Genomic DNA, 21,936 nt, shown 5'->3' on the forward strand with positions numbered 1-21,936 from the left:
TTTGATATTGGAAATACTAGCGCCTTACATTTAGAAGTAAACACTACTTCTCGTAGAGATCTATTAACCAGAAGGAATTGACGAGTTGACAGTTTACTTGTATACCTTTTATGAAAAATGCTCCAAACCTTCTCCTCAGAGGGAGAGGAGGCCTTAGCCCAGGAGTGGGAAATTTACAGGCTGCTTATGCTTATATGCTCGGAAAACTGGCCTCAGTTTTTATTCATATATTGTTTTTTTTTTCTGTTTGGCATATTTCCATTGTACTCAAGGAGGTTGTATTATAATTTAAGATATGTTAATCAAAAACATTATATAGCATTCAATAGACATGCACAACACCGACTTGTCAGTATTGTTGGTATTCATTCGTAATACGTATGTCAAGATAAGGAGTTTTGTAAATAAAAAAACTTTTATTTAAAAAATATATAAATGTATATATGTCATCATTAATTCATTTGTGTACATACTAATTGTAAATATAATTGAAAGTTAAACTATTATATAGTTTTATAAATGTAACATGGAGGTGGTTTCCTCAAAATGTATAAGAAATATTAAATTTGTAAATAAAATTGTATACTAAAAAAATGTATAATTTCATTTCATGTCAAGCTATTTTCAATAGCATTTTTTAATTTAATGGAACAACATTTTATATAAATTGTGTAATCAATAACGAATGTAAATAATTCTTATTCAACAATGATACTTAATTTAATTTTAAAATGATTAATATGTAGCCCGTTACTAAAGTAACCCTTATCCTATGCTATGCACGGAAATGCATATGAAAATATGATTTATATAATAGTATAATAATTGTGATGTCATGTAAGTAAATTAATGCGAAATATTATTAATAAAGTAAGTAGCATTTTAGTGACTTGTGCAGCGAATGTTAGTCGGAAATATAAATAATTACACTTGAATTCCGCTTAGAGCTTTGATACTTTTGACAAATCTTGAGTTGGCATCCATGTAGTTTACCGGTTGAGCGCTCATCACTGTCGTTCGTAACCGTGCTTCATTCTAAAAAGAAATATTTAATTTATTGACAGTTAACAATCTTATGATATGAGATGACTTTTTTATTGGTGCTAATTATCGAAATGAAAGACTGGTAAGAACTTCTTAATTTTCTTTAGTAATAAAAATAGATTTACGAATGTTTTCAGATATTTCAAAGAACATTATGAAATGTTTTCATAGAACATCACGGTTCGAATAGTTAAGGATCCAGATAAACGCTTTCGCGTAATAGGGTTCTAACGTGTGAAAGGCACTTTTTTTATAAATATATTTGATTTAATATTAACTTACGTCGTAATTTTCTCTCAAATTGAACAAGAAAGTTTTAAAATTGATTTCATCAAACAAGCGTCCATATCCTTCCTTGTCATTCTGCAACAAGTAGCTTACTTCATTAGCGGACTTTCCAAGCATGGACTCGGCGACTTCATTAAAAGCAGTAATTGTATGGTCGCCGGTGGGGTCGGAGATGGTTCCCTTCAAAATGATTTGTTTGGATTAATCTTTTGTATGTTCGTAGTTATTTAAGCCTGAATGAAATCAGTGTTTTGATGGCTAGTATCGTACGTCTAATTTTTTTTTTGCTAAACTTGTCATGAGGCGTTCTAACTTACCCCCAATAACAGTCTGTATTTGAAGTTAGGATATTCTTTCCCACATATTTTGCAACAGAACATGCCGTTTTCTTGGTTCTCCACTTTTTTGTCGCAGTGTTCTTGTGGACAAGCTTTATATACTACGTTGTCCGACAGTGTATAGATGACCACCCCCAGTAAGTTGTAATATACGCTGTTATCGGCACAACGTGTTCTACGCGTTTCCGCCTCTTTAAGCGTTATCCATTCGGTTCTTCCTCCCGCCGAACCGCCCACTCTGAAAAATTAGATATTTAAAATAAAAATAAATAAAAAATATTTTTTAGATGAATACCAAGCTGTACTGTCCTGTATTTATAATTGATGTAGTATTTGTTGTAAAAGGTCATTGTTTGAATTGTGAAGCGGTATGTTAGCTTTGCGGAAGCTCTGCCGTGCCCGTACGAGCTTGTGGGTACCTGGCAGAGATGTTGACGAAATCTGCAGAAGCGCCGCCGTGGTCGTACCAGCCGCGTAGGCGGTGCGCGTCGGGCAGGTCGGGGTTGGTCCGCAGCATGGTGCTCCCGAGGCAAGATAGCGACTTGCTGCCGTTGAACTCTGCTAGTCGAGCGCCCTGATAGCCATTCGATAGATAGTATAATTAATCACTCACAGAAATATCGCTCTTAGTTGTTGATGATGTTTCGATTATCATAACCAGAATAAGGACGTCTATGTGTAAAAGTCGGTATAAACCCATTTTTGTATTAAACGCGGAGATCATTGCACGAATTTCGTATAATTAGGTTCTGTAAGCTTTCATGAACGATGACTTAAAGATCACGAGTTGTAGGTAAAGGAAACTTATTTATAGAAAGTTTTAAGAGTTATGTACAGAAATTAGAATTTAGACAAGTATGAAATTGTGCAATAAGGCTAAAATTAATTGTAAATTTACCTTTAAAGCAATTACTGTATTTGTTGTGGCATCAAAATTTTCGGCTTTGTTACCCCATAGCTCTACTGTGATCTAAAAACATAGTATTTTACCGTTTTAGTTATATTGTGTCGTAAACCAAACAGCGATAAGATGGAAAGCTGGCCATGTACATTTCTTAAATTAAGTATCGATGGTAAAACAGCGAATCTGTGGTTCTATACTTGTCTCTTTCCCTTACCAGCGAGTTTTATTTTCTATCTCAGAAAGGAAGCATGTCATAGAAATGTCAGTACATGTCTATAGCGTTTTTGAAGTTTGCTGGAAAATAAGTATTTAAATTCTTTTCAAGTTTATATTGTATTATAAAACAACATCATCATATCAACTGTAGGACGTCCACTGTTGGACGTAGGTCTCCCCCAAAGATCGCCACAACGACCGGTCTTGTGCAGCCCGCAACCAGCGGCTTCCCGTGACCTTAACCAGGTCGTCGGACCACCTTGTGGGGGGCCTTCCGACGCTGCGTCTTCCTGTCCGTGGTCGCCACTCGAGAACTCGTCGGTCTCATCGGCCTTCGGTTCTTCGAGCAATGTGCCCCGCCCATTACTTAAGTATGGCAATTATTCGGGCTATGACCTTAGTTCTTCTGCGGATCTTCTCATTTCTGATTCGATCTCGCAGAGAAACTCCAAGCATAGCCCTCTCCATTGCCCTTTGGGTGACCTTGAGCCTTCTTATGAGGCCCATTGAGAAAGGACCACGTTTCAGAGCCGTAAGTCATTACAGGCAACACACACAGGTTAAAGACTTGTCCTGAGACACTGCGGTATATGGGACGAGAAGATTTTTCGTAGTTTCCCGAACGCTGCCCAGCCGAGTTGGATTCGACGGTTGACTTCATCGACATCTTCGAGTGTAGATTCTCTGATTTTTATGGGAGTGGGCACAACATGGATGTTCGAGATAATCTTCGTCTTATCCATGTTCATTTTAAGACCCACTCGTTGGGAGGCTGTACCGCGGTCATCGAGCATTGTGTCTAGGTTTTCCATGGTTTCAACCATGACTATTATGTCGTCAGCAAACCGAAGGTGAGTGATGTACTCGCCGTTAATGTTGATGCCATATCCTTCCCAGTCCAGAAGCTTAAAAACATCTTTCAAAACAGCGGTGAACAGTTTCAGAGAAATAATGTCTCCCTGTCTCACTCCTCGCTGCAGCTGGATAGGTTTCGAGTTCTGATCCTGTAGTCGGACTGACATAGTGGCGTTTTCGTACAAACATTTCAGCACTTCGATGCACCGAGATTTCTTATAGTCTGCAAACGCTAAGCATAATGGCAAGTTATACTCTTCGGTCTTCTGTATAACCTGCCGCAGCGTATGTATGTTGTCTATGGCACTGAAGCCTTTACGGAAACCGGCTTGCTCGGAGGGCTGGAAGTCCTCAAATCTGCGTTACCTCCGAATTATAAATAAGTTCAAATATGTTTTGATCCACTCATATATACTTCAAAAAATCTTTTCAACTAACTTTTCATCCATTTCGGTACTGTAATACATTTTTCAGAGTGATCAATTCAGTTTTACAAGAGGTCGCTTGACAACCAATAAGGGAATAGAACAATAGGACAAAATCAAGAATGCTATTGGAGTATTCTGTCTAAAGCATTTGATTATTTTTTAACTTCAGAATTAAGTCAAAGGATGCAACAACTTCAACAGTTTTCATTAATGAAATAAAGTCTTCTAAATCTATGCTAAAAGTGGATGTGACACAAGGATCATTTTAAGGTCCCTTTCTATTTTCAGGCTAAGGCTTTAGTTCTTTTGCTGGCTCCTTACTACTGGTGTTTTTTTGTTTCTTAAATTCTGAAATTGTTAAATAGTTTCTTACATTTTCTTTTATGTTATGACCTAGAAAGTTTGTTTCCAATATTAGTTTAATATTGCTCATGATATTTTAATTTTGTTAACTAATTAAAGTGTTTTTCTTTAAAGCAAAGGATTCATAATTAGTTATTATCATAGCTTTTCAGCAGATACCAAACAGGTCTTCATCTTAATATTGTGTGTTATAGGAAAACACACAACAAAGCACGTTTTATGTGTTGAATAAAACACAAAACGCAACGTTCTTGCTGGTTAGATGAATTCTTTGATTGACAGTTTTTGATATGCTTCTTTTCGGAGACAGAAGATGCAGCCCGCTGGCGTAGAATAAAAAAATTACCATACCATATTAATCAATCAAATTAAATTGTTTTAAAGTGCTATTTACAGGAATTCCTTTATAATAAATGGTACAATTGTAGTATGCTGAATAATTTCAAAAACTTCGCAAGCTTCATAAATGAACTGTGTTGCTTATAAACGGGAATACAACAATTATACAAAGTATTGCTGTTTGACAATAGGACATTTGTCTACCACCAAGTCAGGATCCCCAAACAATTTAAGATTAACCGTATAAATGTAGTATACCTACATAATATACATTAATTTTTGGGAACATGCAGTATTAGTTTAATTGTTTAGCGGGTGTTTAATTAAGCACCGATTTCGATCACATAATAAGACAAAATTTAGATGTAGCATCGGCAAATTCAATAAAACCGATTATTGTCGATTTAAACAACCAATAGAAATAGCTCCCTATCGCTGTAGATTCTCGCTTCATTTCAACTCGAGACAGCACCGTGAATGCACGTGAGTGAATCATTCCGTACACTGCGTGACAATTTAATAGTAAAAGGAATATTATTTATTTTTTGGTATTTCTTTAAATATGAATCATTGGTACTAGGTGGGCCGTATAATAGCCAAAGTCGTGAAATAATTTTCTGTCATTTATCAATTTATGAGACGAGAGACTACAGAGTCTAAAAATATAGATTTTGGAGACGATCATTTTCAAAACATTCAAAAGTATACACGTACTTTTTTAACGGATAACTAACTAGTTCAAGTCATGATTCTTCTCATACAACTTTTAATTCACCTAAAAAGCCCAGAAAAAATGAAGAACGTCGAGCAAATTTAGATGGTTTTGATTATGATGTCATTAGAAGGAAGGTCGCCTGTGACGAAATCTTTGTTAACAATATTAAACATTATCAATGACAATCGAGAAACTGCGGAGAATATTATATGAACTGGGTTTTAAATAAAAAAATAATAGATCTTCCTTCTGAAAAAGACATAGACAGATACAAAGGTTTAGGATTTAAGGTACCTATATGGTTTGTACATGGCGCTCTCTTAGTTTATATATCTTCGACCTAAAACAGTCGTAGTCATGGATACCGCAAAGATATACCCTTTGCATTCAATCTACTGGAATCGGATGTGTATGAAATGATTACACGCCACAAAGCAGAACATATTAAATATTCAAATAATCAAATAATGGCGGAACATGGTCTTTCTGTTTTACGGTTACCTCCTTATCATCCGGATTTAAAGCCAATCGAGAATTGGAGGACCAAATAAAAGGTCACGTAAGTTCTAAAAATGTTTCTATTAATTTAACGGAAGTTAAAGATGATATGTAACCATAAGAATAAACAGTTTTTATAATATCAGGCGTTTTATCGTAAAAGATGTTTCGTATTTACTTAGTCTTCTATTGGCCTTCAAATCAAATCTAAATAACCCCACTTTTTAAGTCAGTTAAAAACAAATAAATTTTATTTCAAAAGATTTAATTATGTGACAATTTATTTTGCTATCAAGTTCATGTAAATCTACGCGTCAATTTGACGGATATATTTGGTTATATGATATTGCATGTTAATGTTTGCGTAAAGATCATTTTCATATAAGAAATAAATAAATAAATGATTTTGAAGGCGTACTTAAATCGAATGTGATCGGTTTTACGAATTTTGCCGATGCTACATCTAAGTTGTGTCGTACTATACCGTCATCATTGGACTTGGCATTAGAAAGAAAAACTCAGTATTATTTAAGTAATCACGCTGAAAATATTTCAAGGTGAAGCCGTTACCCTTTGAACGTAAACTTCTAATTTACTTTAGAAATGCATCTTTCGGTCGTAAGTAATAAAGAATAAATTTTGCAATTATGCAGTTTTAAAAATATGTTCTAATAAAAATCACGTACCGCAGCATATGACTGGTCTACCAGTGTGATTTCTCTCTTTTTTAGTATTTTACCAGTGTTTTTTGCTGTGCGCTCCTGTAGATCAGAAGCCATCTTACAAATACCTATAACGTCTGCGAAAGAGATATATTTAGTTAGTATGAAATATAAATGAAATTATCATATGCGCGAGCTAAGTTGGCCCTCTGACAAGTAAGTATAGTATGTGTCAGTCATGGCGGAGTAACCGTATGTGAGTATTCGCTATTTCGAATGGCGCGTCCCTCCACATTAAATTTTATCAACGTTCGTTAATATTGAGTGGCGCTCGTACTTACTATATGTCTAATGAGACCATTAACATTAGCAAACGAGCAAAAAAATACAAATTAGATTATATGATTACTTTGTCTTTAAGCTTAGGGACAGACGTGAATGAATTAATATGTATTAATAGTATTTAAAAGTGCAGCGACGTGACCAACTTCAGGCCATCCAACTTAGATGGCACTTGTTGTAACATTTCATGCTTACAATGAACGATGTTTAGAATATCACTTACCCAAAAACGCGCCAGGGCTCTTGTTAGCGATGTCGCTAATGGACAAAAAGTCGTACTTAAGAGTTGGTAATGTTGATACATTATCAAAACATTCTGCTATCACGGTATCTGTTTGGAACATCAACTCGTAATCACTATTTAACTTGTTAAACTGTTTATTCGCCAGCTTGATTTTACAAGAACTGATGTAGTAGACTCTGTCCACCTGAAAAAAATATATGATAAGTCTCGCTTTGTCAAGTGGTTAGTGCTAGGTATCATACCTGGGGTCTCGGGTCTGGCCACAACATTTATTATGTTTTCACTTAACTAACTTAAACAGCCCGGAGTTTATATTACACTCCCATGCCTCGGAATGCGCGTTAAACCTACGCCTGCAGGATTGCAGGATAGAATTTGCGGCAGAACTTCGGACTAAAGACTGCGGGAATAGAGTTCATTCACATAAACTTTGTAACTCTCACTATATTATTTACTTTGAGCATCCCTAGTTAGTTTTGTAGAAATTAGATAAAGTAGCTATTATTTATCTCCGATGCAACTTTTTTTTAATTATGTGATATATGCATGTTTATGCTTCTATTCTCTATCAATTTGCGATAAGAACCTCTATTTTATTATAGAACTTGTCACAGTCGTCATTAAAAGCGGTCGCTGCGATTTCTCCTCCGTCGTCACAAAGAACCAAATTGAAATATTTTCCATTGTTTGATTTTCCATAAGTTTTAACCTCAGTTTTTTTAACGACACGTGCCTTAATACACCATCTACAAATAAATAATGTTAAATTTTTAGATATATATATAAATAAATTATGGATTAAATTTATTCTTCTTTATTTACTATATAACTCATTTGCAAAACGAATATCAATATTTATATGCATTGAGTGTTTTATATTGGACAAATATTAATCTCTTTTCTTGTACGAATTATTAAGAGAAGAGAATTTCTCTGTAATAGAAATTCAGGTAAGATAATATTAGCTTTTAAAGCTTAACATTGTTTTGGGTTGCGGTACCGTCTCTAAGCTGAGCGAATCTTTATTCGCTAAGACTGATTACTGCTAGTGCCCTAAAGGCATCTTTTAATGACTACAAAACATAACAATTGTATATTGTTTTTAATATATTTTATTGCATAAGGCCTTGATGCCCTGTTATCAACAATATATACATACAATAATATATGTTTTGTGTGATAAGTTTTATCGAAATTACAATACCGTTCAAAGCACTCGGTCACTATAAATAACAGCACAAGCATATTGTGAAGGTTTCAATAATTGAAACGACTTCATAATTTTAAGTACTTATTAGAACTTCTTTAGGCAAAATAACAATCTTATTTTAAATATTACAATTCTTTGTTTTTAATTACAGTCGCAAAAGTTTCAGCAAACAGCCACTATTTTATCCAAAGTAGGCTCCTTTGGATACCCACTAAAAAGAGGTATTTTTTCCGTAATGACACTGACATCATTATACTGCCCACGTTGAACTGTGCTGTTATTTATGGTGCAAGTCTATCACTTTTGTTCATTACAGCTATGATTAAATCTTCACTAGAAGTTTTAAATTACTGTAAGTTTTGTATTACAGCAAATTGTTTCTTCTTAAATTTTTTAACAATATATTCAACAGTTCGCCTTGTTAGTGTTGTCTTGAAATCACTCAATTGCTTTTACTAGATTTATGAAGACCAATAATTATGCCTTGTCATTTGAGAATATTTTTAGAGTTTACCCGTTTTGTTAAATACGTAAATAAAGAAAATAATACATGAGTAAGATAAAGAGCCATGGAGTGTTTTGTCTGGTCGAAGTTAAACTAATGCAAACACTGTTGTAGTAGATACACTAAATTTTATTAATCATTTTACCCAGTATGTTCATCAAAAAAAGAAGTTCAGTAAAAAGTTTATCTTCGAATAATCGACGGTATAATATTTTGTTTTTATCGTCGATTATTAAATAATATATACGATCGAATAATATCGTAAAAACAATTTTTTTTTTACCTTTTTAAAATAGACACGTATTTTTTATATTGCGATAAGGCGTTTCATGATGATGTATGTATGTATGTGTTTGTAATATAAAGAAAAATCCAAGTGGCCAAATACTTTAAATGTGAGTTTTGCGCACATTATGTTGTTTATCATATAGCCATGCTCTTCAACTAATTTTATAATTGAGTTATTATTTTTTATCAACATTTTTAAAGAATTTTATAATGTTAAATAAGTTAAAAAATAATATTTTTCTTGAACTACTATAGACACTTCCTAAAATTTTTAAAAAGTATGGATAGAGATAGACTTTTGATAAAATCAATTTAATAAATATTAAATATTTATTAAATTTTATCTGATAAATTAATCAAATTGTGTTGAGCAAATTTATAAAATTAGTTAAACAGTGTGTCAATATAATAGACAACACAATGTGGGCAAAAGGAATTTTTATAAATTGAACCTATCAAACAGAATCCAGTATTTTCCCATTCAATCATTTTGGCACACTAAGACGTCTTGTAAGAATGATTCATACATCGTAATAGGCTATTTGACTGGTTTTTAAAATCCATTTTATATTATTTAGTAGAGGTTAAGGAACCCAGTAAAGTAGTTTTTTTATTTCTAGTACATATCTGCTGAAATATATCAAATTAAAAATTCCATATTTAACTAGCGCGCGAAAACGCTACTTTGACAATATGGCGCTGCAATGGGGTCGATGACGTCACTTGCGTGTATTGCAATCTGTGGCACATATAATCCACATACAGTAGGCAAACGAGGTTTACGAGCAAGTGACGTCATCATAAGCCCGACCAATCAGGAGCGGTTTGTTGAGCGATTTTTGAATAAATTAATTATTATTTTCAACTTTCGTTAATAAATAACCCTTTTTAAACTAATAATAATAACTATATATATAATAACTAATAATACTGATTACAATAATTGACACTTTATTTTTCTCATAGTCAAATAGCCTATTTATATAGTATTTTTTATAGTACTGAAAATAAATTCAATAAATTATTATTATAACAATAACAATGAAAATTATGTATAAGACTTGGCCTGCTACCAACAAAACTAATTGTTACTTGTTATGACACCTGTACATGTGTTTATATCACGTAAATAATAATTATTGGATTGCTTACTTCCTTTTGTAAGGAGTTAGACTTGAAATTGGAATAGTCAATTTGGAATTAACAACACTAGTATTGAAACTAGTGCCAGCCGAAGGCTTAGGCATTGTGCTAGTAGAAGCAGGGCTGGCTATCCGAGTTGGTGTTACTGAAGCTGGAGTTTGTGCTGGAACTTCAGATGCAGATGTACTAATCCATGATTGAGGATTTCCAAGTTTTTTACCAACTTCTTTGCCTTGTACTATGATATTTATGTCCAAGATAATTATCATCCTCCTAAAAAATGCAAGCTTTAAATACTTTATTTTTGTGAAAATTATTGTTTATATCTTACAAGGAGACATCAGATATGTGGGTCAGGAATCAACCACAATAACTCCACCACAAAGGTCTTCTTGTTAGTATTACAAAAGTTACCTGTCATCATTCTCATGATTTTTCAGAATTATAGTTTCAAACTTATTAATTTGTACTACTGAAAAGAGGCAGAGTTCCCCAGAATAGAGTTTTTGGTGTAGTTGTGTTGCTAATATAGCAAAGCTATGGAAATGTTTGCCATCAGATATCTGTAGTCTATATCTCTCATTGATAGAACTCCCTTCAACTTTTGAAATGCCAAGGACTTGTATCACAGGATTTTCATAAACTCCACCTTTCATTATAATCTATTAAGAATACAAAGTATAGTTAAATATTATTTCTTTATTAGAAGCACTTTAAAAAGGTAATAACACAATATTAATATATAATAATACTTAAGGATATCCCAATACATTGGCTATCTAGAATATTCTTGACCTATGGGTACATATAATTTTGAGTTTTATATACAATAATTTATTATGATTATGATTTAAAGAAGTATATCCATATCAAAATAAAAAATCACCTGTCAATCAAAAGTATTAAATATTTAAAAAATATATTAGAGCGAGTATCAATAAGTATTTTTAGAGAATTAAAATTTAAAACAAATTATTTATATATATCTAAAAAAGAACTCTTACTTACTTCGAGAGAGCCATTTGACAATGTATAAGACATTGCAAATAATTTAAAACGAAGTGCTGAGATATCAACACTTTTGGGCAGGTTCAAGTTAGTTGCTCAATTATATGTTGTTATGTAAAAAGTTTTTAATTCACACTTGTCTGCACTATACACGTTACATTGAAATTTAAAATACTTAATATGTTGTGTGCTTATTAGCACGAAGTACTAATGCACGTAAGCAAGTTGTTTCCAATGTGAAATTATTGCAGTGCATTTGATTTTGTAATTCTTATTATTGATACTACCAATCACTGCAACTTACAAGTGATTTTATAATCTTTGCTACTATTACTCCCCAATCAGAACTCAGCTGACAGCTCTAAGCTCTGAGTAATACATCTGTCAAATTTCGGGGCGGGGAAATACCCGTTAGAAACAATTTTTTTTTTTTTATAGGTATGTAGAGCCTATTTTAATTATGTTTTTATTCTAATATTATTTAATGTTTTTACAAATATTTTTTATTCCAATTTTAATACTATTTTGTGTGTGTATGGCTTTTTTATTGAAGTTATTTTTGAATATTAATGTATATAATTAAACTATATTTATATTATACAAGTATTACGGCCGAATACTGAAACGTCACTTAAATATTTAAGTCCAACTCAACTATTTGAGACGCCGTTAAATTAAAATTTCACATACTCAAACGTCATTTTTGAGCGTCACTCAAATTTGAGAGCGACTCAAAATAACTAGCCTTTAAACACCACTCAAAGTAAAAACCGTATACTGAAACGCCACTCAACGAATGACAAATGTCAAAAAGCCCACTCAAATTATTTGAGACGCCGTTAAATTTGAGAGTGGTCGCTAGCTATCTTAAATCGTTTATCAGTGTTTTATAAGTTTAAAAAATGTCACTATCTTCACTTTCTTCACTTTCGGACGACGAAACGACATCCCGTAGCAGCCGTAAGAATGAAGAAAAGTTAAATGGCTTCGAAAAATATGATGACAACCAATTTCTAAGTCGGTTCCGTGTTTCCAAAGATACGGTATTATACCTGGAGTCATTGTTTGGCAAGGAAATCGCGCCTTTGACGAAACGCAACCGAGCCTTACAGCCAAGAGACCAAATTTTGATAGCTCTTCGATTTTACGCTACTGGCAGTTATCAAAAAGTTATAGGAGACATATTCCACGTCGAACAAGTAACTGTTCACCGTGTGGTACATAAAGTCACAGCTGCAATAGCAAAACTCAGTTGCAATTTCATTAAAATGCCGGATTCCCAGGAACGAATAGAAGTGGCAAACGACTTTTACTCCATTGCAGGATTTCCGAGGATATTGGGAGCTATTGATTGTACACACATTAAAATCAATTCACCAGGTACCTACTTACATTAGTACAAGAAGTAGTAATATGTGTCGCTTAAATGGGAACACAATTAAATTTTTTAATTTTGTTTACAGGGGGATATCAAGCTGAAACTTTTCGCAACAGAAAAGGGTTTTTTTCGTTAAATGTGCAAATTGTATGTGATGCGAAATTATGCATCCGAAATGTGGTAGCAAGATGGCCGGGCTCTGTACATGACAGTACAATTTTTAATGACTCTAAGAATTTAGAATCTAAGATTTTGGTTTGATTTCAATGTTAATAGATATTGACACTTCATGGCTTTTATTTATTTGTTATCTATAAAGTAAAATCCATCAATGCGTAATGGAATAAGTTTCTTCACTCTTTTTTAACGTTTTACGCTACAATTGCTATTTTTATAGAGTAAAAGAAAACATGTGTGGCTAAAAAGGACCAGATATTCTTAAAAAAATCTACATTACTTTGTGACTTGTTCTTATTTTCTCGTTTATAAGACCGATAATTAAGACCTTTAAACTTCAATATAACAATGCAGCGTAACTATAGACCATTCCAATGGAAGTAGGAAAAAAAATAAACAAACCTTACATTTACGTATTTCATGCGATTTGCTAATAACACAGCGATATTGTGCACTACTAAGAGTTTATGATTAATGTATCTTTATTTATAATAAAACACTATTGTACTTAACTACTTATTTCCATTTAAAATTTACTTCGAAAATTCCGATAATTTTAGAAAATTAGTTTCGTCAACGTTCAAAACGCTATTTTTTATTTTTTAGTGAATATCATAGATTAATCAAGCTCTCGACCAATGATATCGCGTCAATTTGCTGTCAAATATTGTTTATTTGGCGTTTTCCTGTTATGGTTGGAAGAGTATAGGTAAAAAAAGTTTGTGGTAGATGAAGCCTGCGCTAGAATACAGCGATTTCTTTACCACTTAGTTTTTGTCAGTACTTCTACAGACAAGAGATAAAACAGTTACTAGTCATTTCAATTCCAAAACGTCGGATACCATACCATTCTGATCACATCCGATAGTAACAGATTGTACTCAGTTGCTTCCTTTTTTGCGAGATCTAATTAGAAGTGGAAATACAAGCTCTCAAAATCAAATCTATTGTGATATTGATTACTTACATGCCGTAGTGTTTGTTATTTATAAAAAATAATAAAAAGAAAACTGGATATAATTTGAAATCAAAAAAAGGTGGTCGTTTGTAACTTTAGGGTAAAACTTTTTAACAAGTTTGTTATTTTGTTTTATAACAGTTCATCCTGATTATTTTTGTCTTTTGTTACTGGCAAATAATTTCACTGAGTCAGCTGTATAAGTTATAAATAAGTTGTTTCTCTGGTAGCCATAATGTATCAATGTTGTAATATGGCAAGGGCAGTAAATAATAATAAAACATAAACATGTTATGAAAATATATTTTTTTAGATTAGGATTAACCTTATAATTAAGTATTGAATGAAAAAGTTATTAATTGTAATCATAATTTGGCATTCATAATATGTAAAACAAATTAAAAAAAAACTGAAACTGAATAACTATAATTTTAAGATGTTAGTGTATGAAAAAACATAACATTGAGATTTCTTTACGAACTTAATTACTTTAAAATAACATTACAGGGTATAACAATTTTCACGAAGTAATAATTACATAATTATAAAATTACACTTCAATTCCACTCAAAGCTTTAATACTTTTGATAAGTCGAGCATTTGCATCCTTGTAATCTACTGGCTGAGCACTCATTACAGTCGTTTTCAGACGTGCTTCATCCTGTAAAAAAAAAACAATTTATAAATAATATGTAAGTTAATACACTTCGACTTCAAGCATCATGCTATATCATCATTAAAATACATAACATATATAACATAATCAGCCTGTAAATTTCCCACTGCTGGGCTAAGGCCTCCTCTCCCATTGAGGAGAAGGTATGGAGCATATTCCACCACGCTGCTCCAATGCGGGTTGGTGGAATACACATGTGGCAGAATTTCGTTGAAATTAGACACATGCAGGTTTCCTCACGATGTTTTCCTTCACCGCCGAGCACGAGATGAATTATAAACACAAATTAAGCACATGAAAACTCAGTGGTGCCTGCCTGGGTTTGAACCCGAAATCATCGGTTAAGATGCACGCGTTCTAACCACTGGGCCATATCGGCTCTTATTAAAATCTCTCATTAAAATTAGTATACATTAATTGAATATAGTTTGATTGAGAATAATATTTAAATAATTATAAAAAATGATGAATACAAAAAAAAAACAAATGCCGACACTTACGCTATAAGTTTCCATTTTAGTCCTGAATTTAAAGACGAAAGTTTTAAATTTGACTTCATCGAACAATTGCGAATATGCGTTCTTGTCGTATTCTGACATGCGACCTATTTCTTCGGCGGACTTTCCAAGCATCGACTCAGCGGCTTCATTGAATGCTGTAATTCTTTGGTCACCAGTAGGGTCGGAGACATTTGCCTGGAAAATTGGTTTTTACATTTATTAACTTGCTTGGTATAAAATGAAAGAATATCACTTGTAGAAAGATCTCATTTTAACAAGTTTTTTTTAATCATTATTGTAATTTACCCCCAAAAGCAGCCTGTATTTATAATTCGGATATTCTCTATTACACTTTTCACATCGGAACAGGCCATTCTCTTGGTCCACCAGCTTCTTGTTGCATTGTTCTTGTGGGCAAGCTTTATATACAGCGTTATCAGCGAAAGTAAAAGTAAGCACCCCCAACAAGTTGTAGTAGTCGCCCTTTTCACCACTGCCTAGTTTTCGGGCTTCTGCCTCAGTAAATGTTATCCACTCGCCACTAATTCCTGATGAACCGCCCACTCTGAAATATTACAATCCATACTAATATTATAAATGCGAAAGTAACTCTGTCTGTCTGTCTCGCTTTCACGCCAAAACAACTGGACCGATTTAAATGAAATTTGGTACTCAAACATTCTAGAGCCTGAGAAAGGACATAGGCTACGTTTATTTGAAAAAAAAGTGCTGTAAAGGGTTGAAAAGGGGGATGAAAGGTTGTAAGTTGTTGAAAGTATTGTCATTTTTAACACTAGAAGCAAAAAACTTATATTTTAGGCTGTACACTTATAAACTAAATGTTTTTGGAATACTGATTAAAAATGAGTAAATACGTATTTAAGTGTTTTTTGATATTCTACCACTAAGGGGGTGAAATAAGGCTTGACATTTCGTATATAGGTTAGTCTGGAAGTACGTCATTTTTGAAATTAGAAGCATGAAACTTGATTTATGGGCTACCGATTAAAAATGAGTTGATTTGCATTTAAGCATATCGGGATGAAAAACACACCAATGTGTTGTACAAAGAGGTCTTACATTAACGTAATATTTTAAATTAATTTGTAAATATATTCATAATCTACGCGGGCAAAGCCGCGGCTAACAGTTAGTTATAATATAATTTAAAATGAAACGAAATAAAAACTTATTGGATCAAAGTTCTTTTATGCGGCTTACTGTAAAGTGAAATGGCAGAGATTTTTACATAAAAAAAAAGCTTTATGCCACCTCCCAGGAGACCTTTCTCTGTTTTTTTCTATTGTATACTTTTTTTTGGTTTTAACTTTATTACAAGATTAAAGTAAATTGATTTTTTTTTTATATTACTTATGGTCGTGCCATGGCGAGACGTAGACGTTGTTACCTGGCGGAGATGTTGACGAGCTCTGCGGAGGCCCCGCCGTGGTCGTACCAGCCGCGCAGGCGGTGCGCGTCGGGCAGGTCGGGGTTGGTCCGCAGCATGGTGCTCCCGAGGCAAGATAGCGACTTGCTGCCGTTGAACTCTGCTAGTCGAGCGCCCTTAGGAATATTAAATTTAATTTAACTACAACATAATATTTGAAATTATATTCAATATAATTCAATATAATTTCAAATATTATGAGCAGCATGTCAGATCTGGCGATCGGAATGAATATATCAGTTTTCAAATTCCATATTTATACAAGCATTTACAAGTAGATGTTCTATGACTATAATATTACTATTTGTGAGGAATATATATTTATAAGTTACTGTTCAAGTTACTCAGCAATGTGATATATATAATGTAACATATACCTTTACAGCTATAACTGGATTTGTGTTTGCGTCAAAATTTTCTGCTTCGTTACCCCATAGGGTTAAGGTTATCTGAAAAATTCAGACATGAAATAGGAATAGATGCATAATTACAAATTCCACCAGGTAAAAAACACCACATACTGCTGAACCCGATTGGTCGACTAGTGTAACTTCTCTTTTTTTTAGTAATTTCCCTGTGCTTTTTGCTGTAAGCTCTTGTAAATCAGAAGCCGCTCTGCAAACTCCAATAGTATCTGAAGAATAAAATATGTTTTACTATATTAGAAATTAAACAATGGAATATTATCTCATTTACATGACCAATATTAGGAAGATAACTTACCCAGAATTGTATCTGGACTTTTATTGGCAATGTCACTAATGGCCAAAAAGTCGTATTTAACGGAGGGAACAGTCGATATGTCTTCTGTACATTCTGCCACGACGGTATCCGATGTAAAGGTCATTTCATAATCATTTTTTAAACTGCTAAATTGCTTATTAGCTGTCTTTAGTTGGCAACGACTTATATAATAAACTTTGTCTATCTGAAAAAAAAAAATGTGTAGATTTTTTTCAATAAAGCAGGGTCATATTAGTCACCACCAGTGAGTGGTCACTACCATCAATAGATATTGGTACCATATGAACTACGGGAACTAAGATGTTATGTCCCTTGAGCCTGTTACATATCCCTGGTTCAATCCGAACACAACAATACTAAGTATTGCTGTTTGTTAGTAGAATAAATGATGAGTGGGTGGTATCTAACCAGATGGGCTTGCATAGATATCAATACCAACCAAATGTATGTACTTTTGAGAAACAATAATGTCAAGTCTGATCCAAACTGCATATGTATATTTTTTATTTGTGCCATCATCAGAAAACATGCATAGATTAAATTCAGACACATGTATATCAACTTACTCGTAGTAGTAGTAAGCGGTATGACTCAAGAGCACAACCTTGACCTTGTGTGATAGTACAAAGGTATCTTTGGAGGAAAAATGTAGCTGAAAGCAAAAAAACGCTGCACGCGATTTCGTCCATTCCGTCAGTCGATGCTAGTCGTCGATTTGACACTCATTTGTCTTTCGGGTACCATAATTTGACGAACTTGTGCCCGCTTCTGCCAATATGTGGTCACGAATCACGTCTTGGGCCAGCTATTCAATTATAGGGTGGTTGAAAACACTTCAAAACCTATTTCTTAAGTGAAGGTCGTAGGGGTATATATAGACTATTGATGTAACCTCACCTTTATTACTTATAATGACATTACATAAATATGGTAATATTTTTTTTGTAATTCAAACTGTATAGAAATGCTTATGATAATCAATCAGTATCAATTATATGATGATAACTGAATATACAATAACATAAAACATAATTTCTGGGTACCAACCTGTATCATATCATAGAATTTTTCACACTCATTTCTAAAAGCAGTAGCTCTGATTTCACCACTGTCATCACATAGGTCCATGCTGAAAAGTTTTCCTTCACCCTTTGCATTGCTCCAAGTGCGTATTGCAGATTTATTCATGACTCTTGCTTTTATAACCCACCTACAGAAAAATAAAAAAAATATTATCAGTATATTATAGATGTGTAAAATTTTGAAATATCATTATGTACCAACATGTATAATATCAATATTTAACATCTAGGAACTTCTACTAGGAAATCTACGAAATATATTTGTAGACATTTTCAGTTCACATTTTATACTATAGGTCTTAAGTAGTTTTAAAATTTCATGTACAACATTTTCCGACAGACAAATAAAAAATACTTCTTAACAAAAAAAAGCAAAATGATGATCATCTCACTGGTGTAGTGTAAGTGTAGACAATATTGTAAATCCAACTACCTAAAACATTGTGGATGAGATGGGCTACAGATTTAGTTGATATTTTAATACATTAGTATTCAGTTTAGTTGACATTAAAATTTACTATGAGAAATATTCCTAAAGATTAAGCAACCAAGATGTTCATTAGTTAGTAGCAAATATGCAGTAATGATTACTATAAATCTTTAAATATAGACCACAGTATATGTAATATTATATCTAGATCTATTATTATCCATTAAATTTACTATTGCTCCTTGAAGTAAAACAAAATTATGAAAAAGGATTAAAGAATCTCCATTTTATGTATGGAAAATATTGAGGAGTTTTTGCATAAATAATTATAGCTTTGCTTACTTATTTTGGTAAGGACTCAGACTAGCAATGGGATGAGTCATTTGAGAGCCAAGAAGGCTAGAATTTAAATTCGAACCAGCTGAAGGTTTTGGGAAATTGTTTGAGGGCTGGCTAGGTTTCGGTGCCGGCTTAATAGGACTTGGTGCTGGAGCTGAAGATGCAGACTCTTCTGTCCATGATTGAGGATTTCCAATCTTTTTACCCACTTCCGTGCCTGGTGCTAAGATGGTTATATCTAAAATAATCATCACTCGTCTAAAACAAACATATATTTTTATTTAAATTTGTTACATATTACAATAATTGAAAACATATCAGATCAAGTACCAAGTTATTGCTAAATATGTACAACTTAGGCAAATTTGAAAATTTCTTAATTCAGTATAATTTATTTCTTTTAATTCAACTTACTTTTCTCCCTTGCCAGTACTTTTCAATACTGAAGTAACAAATCTATCAATTTGTACTACTGAGTAATCGGAGAGTTCTCCTGTTATGAGTTTGTCATTCAATTGAGTTGCCAGCATAGCAAAGCTGTGAGAATGTTTACCATCGGACACTAGTAGCCTATATCTCTCGTTGGCACCACTTCCCTGAATTTTTTTGCTGCCCAAGACTTGCATTACTGGTTTTTCATAAACCCCACCATTCATAATAATCTATTAAAAAAAAGAATTGATATTGTTTATTAATGTCTAAGATGAGTCTATAATAAGCCAGCCTACAGATATTCTTTTTTTTTAATGTGTGTTCGATTAATTATTTTTAATTATAATTTGCTATCATATATGTATATAATAGTATATCAGTTCATGTTCATTCAAACACTTAATAATGTAGTTGGTAATAGTTCAATTAGTTCAATCTAGTATCAAAAGCTTTTTGTAATTTAACGATTTAAAAAGTGTGGTTAGTGTTTCTGAAAAAAAATGTTACAAATTATCAACATAGATTTTGTTGATTTCTTGAAGGAGTTGGGTTATTTTAGGTTTTAATTTGCTCAGTGTTTATATATAAACTCTATACTAAATGTTAATAGGTTATTTAGATTTTCAAATGACTGGATTAGTACATATCACATCCTACTGGCCAAATTTACATATAATTGGCTAAACTCAAGGATTTTGTAGGTAATATACCTGCACAAACTCAGGTGTACTAACTTATCCTTGACTCTCATAATCCAAAGGCTGTATAATAAGTGTAGTCATACTATATAATGTAATTGGAAAACTATCAGGCTCAGGACTGCCTCACTGAATTAAAAATGAATGTAAAATTTTCATGCTGCTTCAGAATAGCATCTTGGGCAGAAACACCTCATAACTTTTTACCAGACCCATTTGAGATTAAAACACTCAAGAGTCAGGATCTGGAGCCCTATAAACTAGCCTCTAGACAAATGAGGAAGTTACAAATAAAAGTTCTGAACAAATTTTATGCAAACAAATATATTCGTTTTTACGAATTTGGCGTAGACAGAAAGTTTGGTTATCATGATAATATCATGACAAATCAAGCATCCAATTAGTGACCATAATTTATTTAGTAAGTCTATTCTAGATAAATAACATCCGAATTCATGAAATATTCCAGTATCTTAACCTATTACCCAATATTGTTATGGTAAAGTGGCATGCTCAAATATTACGCTATACCGGTAAATATTGTGACGATGGTTTAAAAATATTTTAACGTGCATTTGCTTACCTCAAGAGAGCCATTAGATAATTTAAAATCCATTGCAATTAATTTTAAATAACATGAAAACAATAATTGTAATTCAAATTTTATTTTATAAGAATGAGACTATTCTAATACTCTATTGCGAAAATACAACAAAATATATTCTTTTGATTACCCGAAACGATAACTTCAAACTTGACATAATATCTTTAAAAGTTTAAAAAAAATTCTGTACTCTATACTTTTTGAACTTGGGGCTGCCAGATAATTTTACATTTACCCCAAACTCAGATAAAATCTTTTTAAAACAATCCTATTTGTAACAATGTTATCTCGTATAATAAAGGATGTTAAATATGAAAAAATATTAAATTTTTCATTTAAAAAGGAAACTATATAATCATAATTACCTTTAGTAATAAAGAGTATACAATCAGTTTTATTCTTGAATTGGTGAGGGCGATATTGATATATAAACAATATATATTATGGAGCATTTTTATGATGTGAATAGACGGGCGGGCAAATATAACCTGATAGTAAATAATATTCATCGTCTATAGACATAGGTGCTGTAGGAAATTTTAACCATTCCCTTCATCATCAATCGTGGGGACTAAGATATTACATTTATTGCACCTGTAGTTTCACTAGTTCCCTCACCTTCTAACCCAAATACAACAATACTAAGTATTGCTGTTTGACGTTCGAATATGTGATGAGTATGTGGTTCCTACGCAGGCGAACTTGCACAGATATTTTTTGGAAATTAAACAATGTTTTGTTAACATTCGTAAAGATTGATTTATATAATAATAATAAAAATCTATGATTTTCAAATCTTTATTTCCTAAATTATATTAACATCACAGTTCACATTATACATGTATAAAACAAATCGTCCAATTAAAACAAATAAATACAATGATTTAAAGAATATGTCCTCACACATTTTATACATTTACCAAAATAAATTATAAAAACTAACAAAATAATAAATGAAAGTAGGTATATTGGTTAACAAAAAGTAGAGCCACCGTCGTTATTTGAAAAAAAATATTTTTCCTTTTGCCCAAAAAGAGGCTCTAGAGATAATACGTGTAAGTAATCAGTGAAACCAGAAACC

At 32.6% G+C, this 21,936-nt stretch overlaps 2 protein-coding genes across 3 annotated transcripts; both read right to left on the reverse strand.

The window, feature by feature from the left end:
* Nucleotides 1–477: 477 nt before the first annotated feature.
* Nucleotides 478–11,662, reverse strand: LOC113397995 (replication protein A 70 kDa DNA-binding subunit-like). Its single transcript, XM_026636550.2, has 11 exons — nt 11,391–11,662; nt 10,797–11,044; nt 10,392–10,655; nt 7,823–7,982; nt 7,216–7,420; nt 6,675–6,787; nt 2,569–2,640; nt 2,090–2,244; nt 1,650–1,908; nt 1,327–1,512; nt 478–1,035 (listed from the first exon to the last, which is right to left on the reverse strand). Exons 1-11 carry the CDS (start codon nt 11,421–11,423, stop codon nt 925–927), a joined length of 1,806 nt encoding a protein of 601 aa, XP_026492335.2. The 5' UTR covers nt 11,424–11,662; the 3' UTR covers nt 478–924.
* Nucleotides 11,663–14,188: 2,526 nt separating this feature from the next.
* LOC113397994 (replication protein A 70 kDa DNA-binding subunit-like) lies at nt 14,189–20,996 on the reverse strand. 2 transcript variants are annotated; one of them, XM_026636549.2, is made up of 11 exons: nt 20,835–20,996; nt 19,536–19,783; nt 19,125–19,379; nt 18,318–18,480; nt 17,250–17,454; nt 17,048–17,160; nt 16,904–16,975; nt 16,488–16,642; nt 15,386–15,644; nt 15,080–15,274; nt 14,189–14,564 (listed from the first exon to the last, which is right to left on the reverse strand). In XM_026636549.2, exons 1-11 carry the CDS (start codon nt 20,865–20,867, stop codon nt 14,454–14,456), a joined length of 1,809 nt encoding a protein of 602 aa, XP_026492334.2. In that variant the 5' UTR covers nt 20,868–20,996; the 3' UTR covers nt 14,189–14,453. The 2 variants fall into 2 exon arrangements, with proteins under 2 accessions (XP_026492334.2, XP_064072683.1); XM_064216613.1 differs by having other exon boundaries at nt 17,250–17,450; nt 18,314–18,480.
* Between the last annotated feature and the right edge of the window lie 940 nt (nt 20,997–21,936).

Source organism: Vanessa tameamea, chromosome 13, assembly GCF_037043105.1.
Source record: "Vanessa tameamea isolate UH-Manoa-2023 chromosome 13, ilVanTame1 primary haplotype, whole genome shotgun sequence".
In the NCBI taxonomy this organism is placed as follows: Eukaryota; Metazoa; Arthropoda; class Insecta; order Lepidoptera; family Nymphalidae; genus Vanessa; species Vanessa tameamea.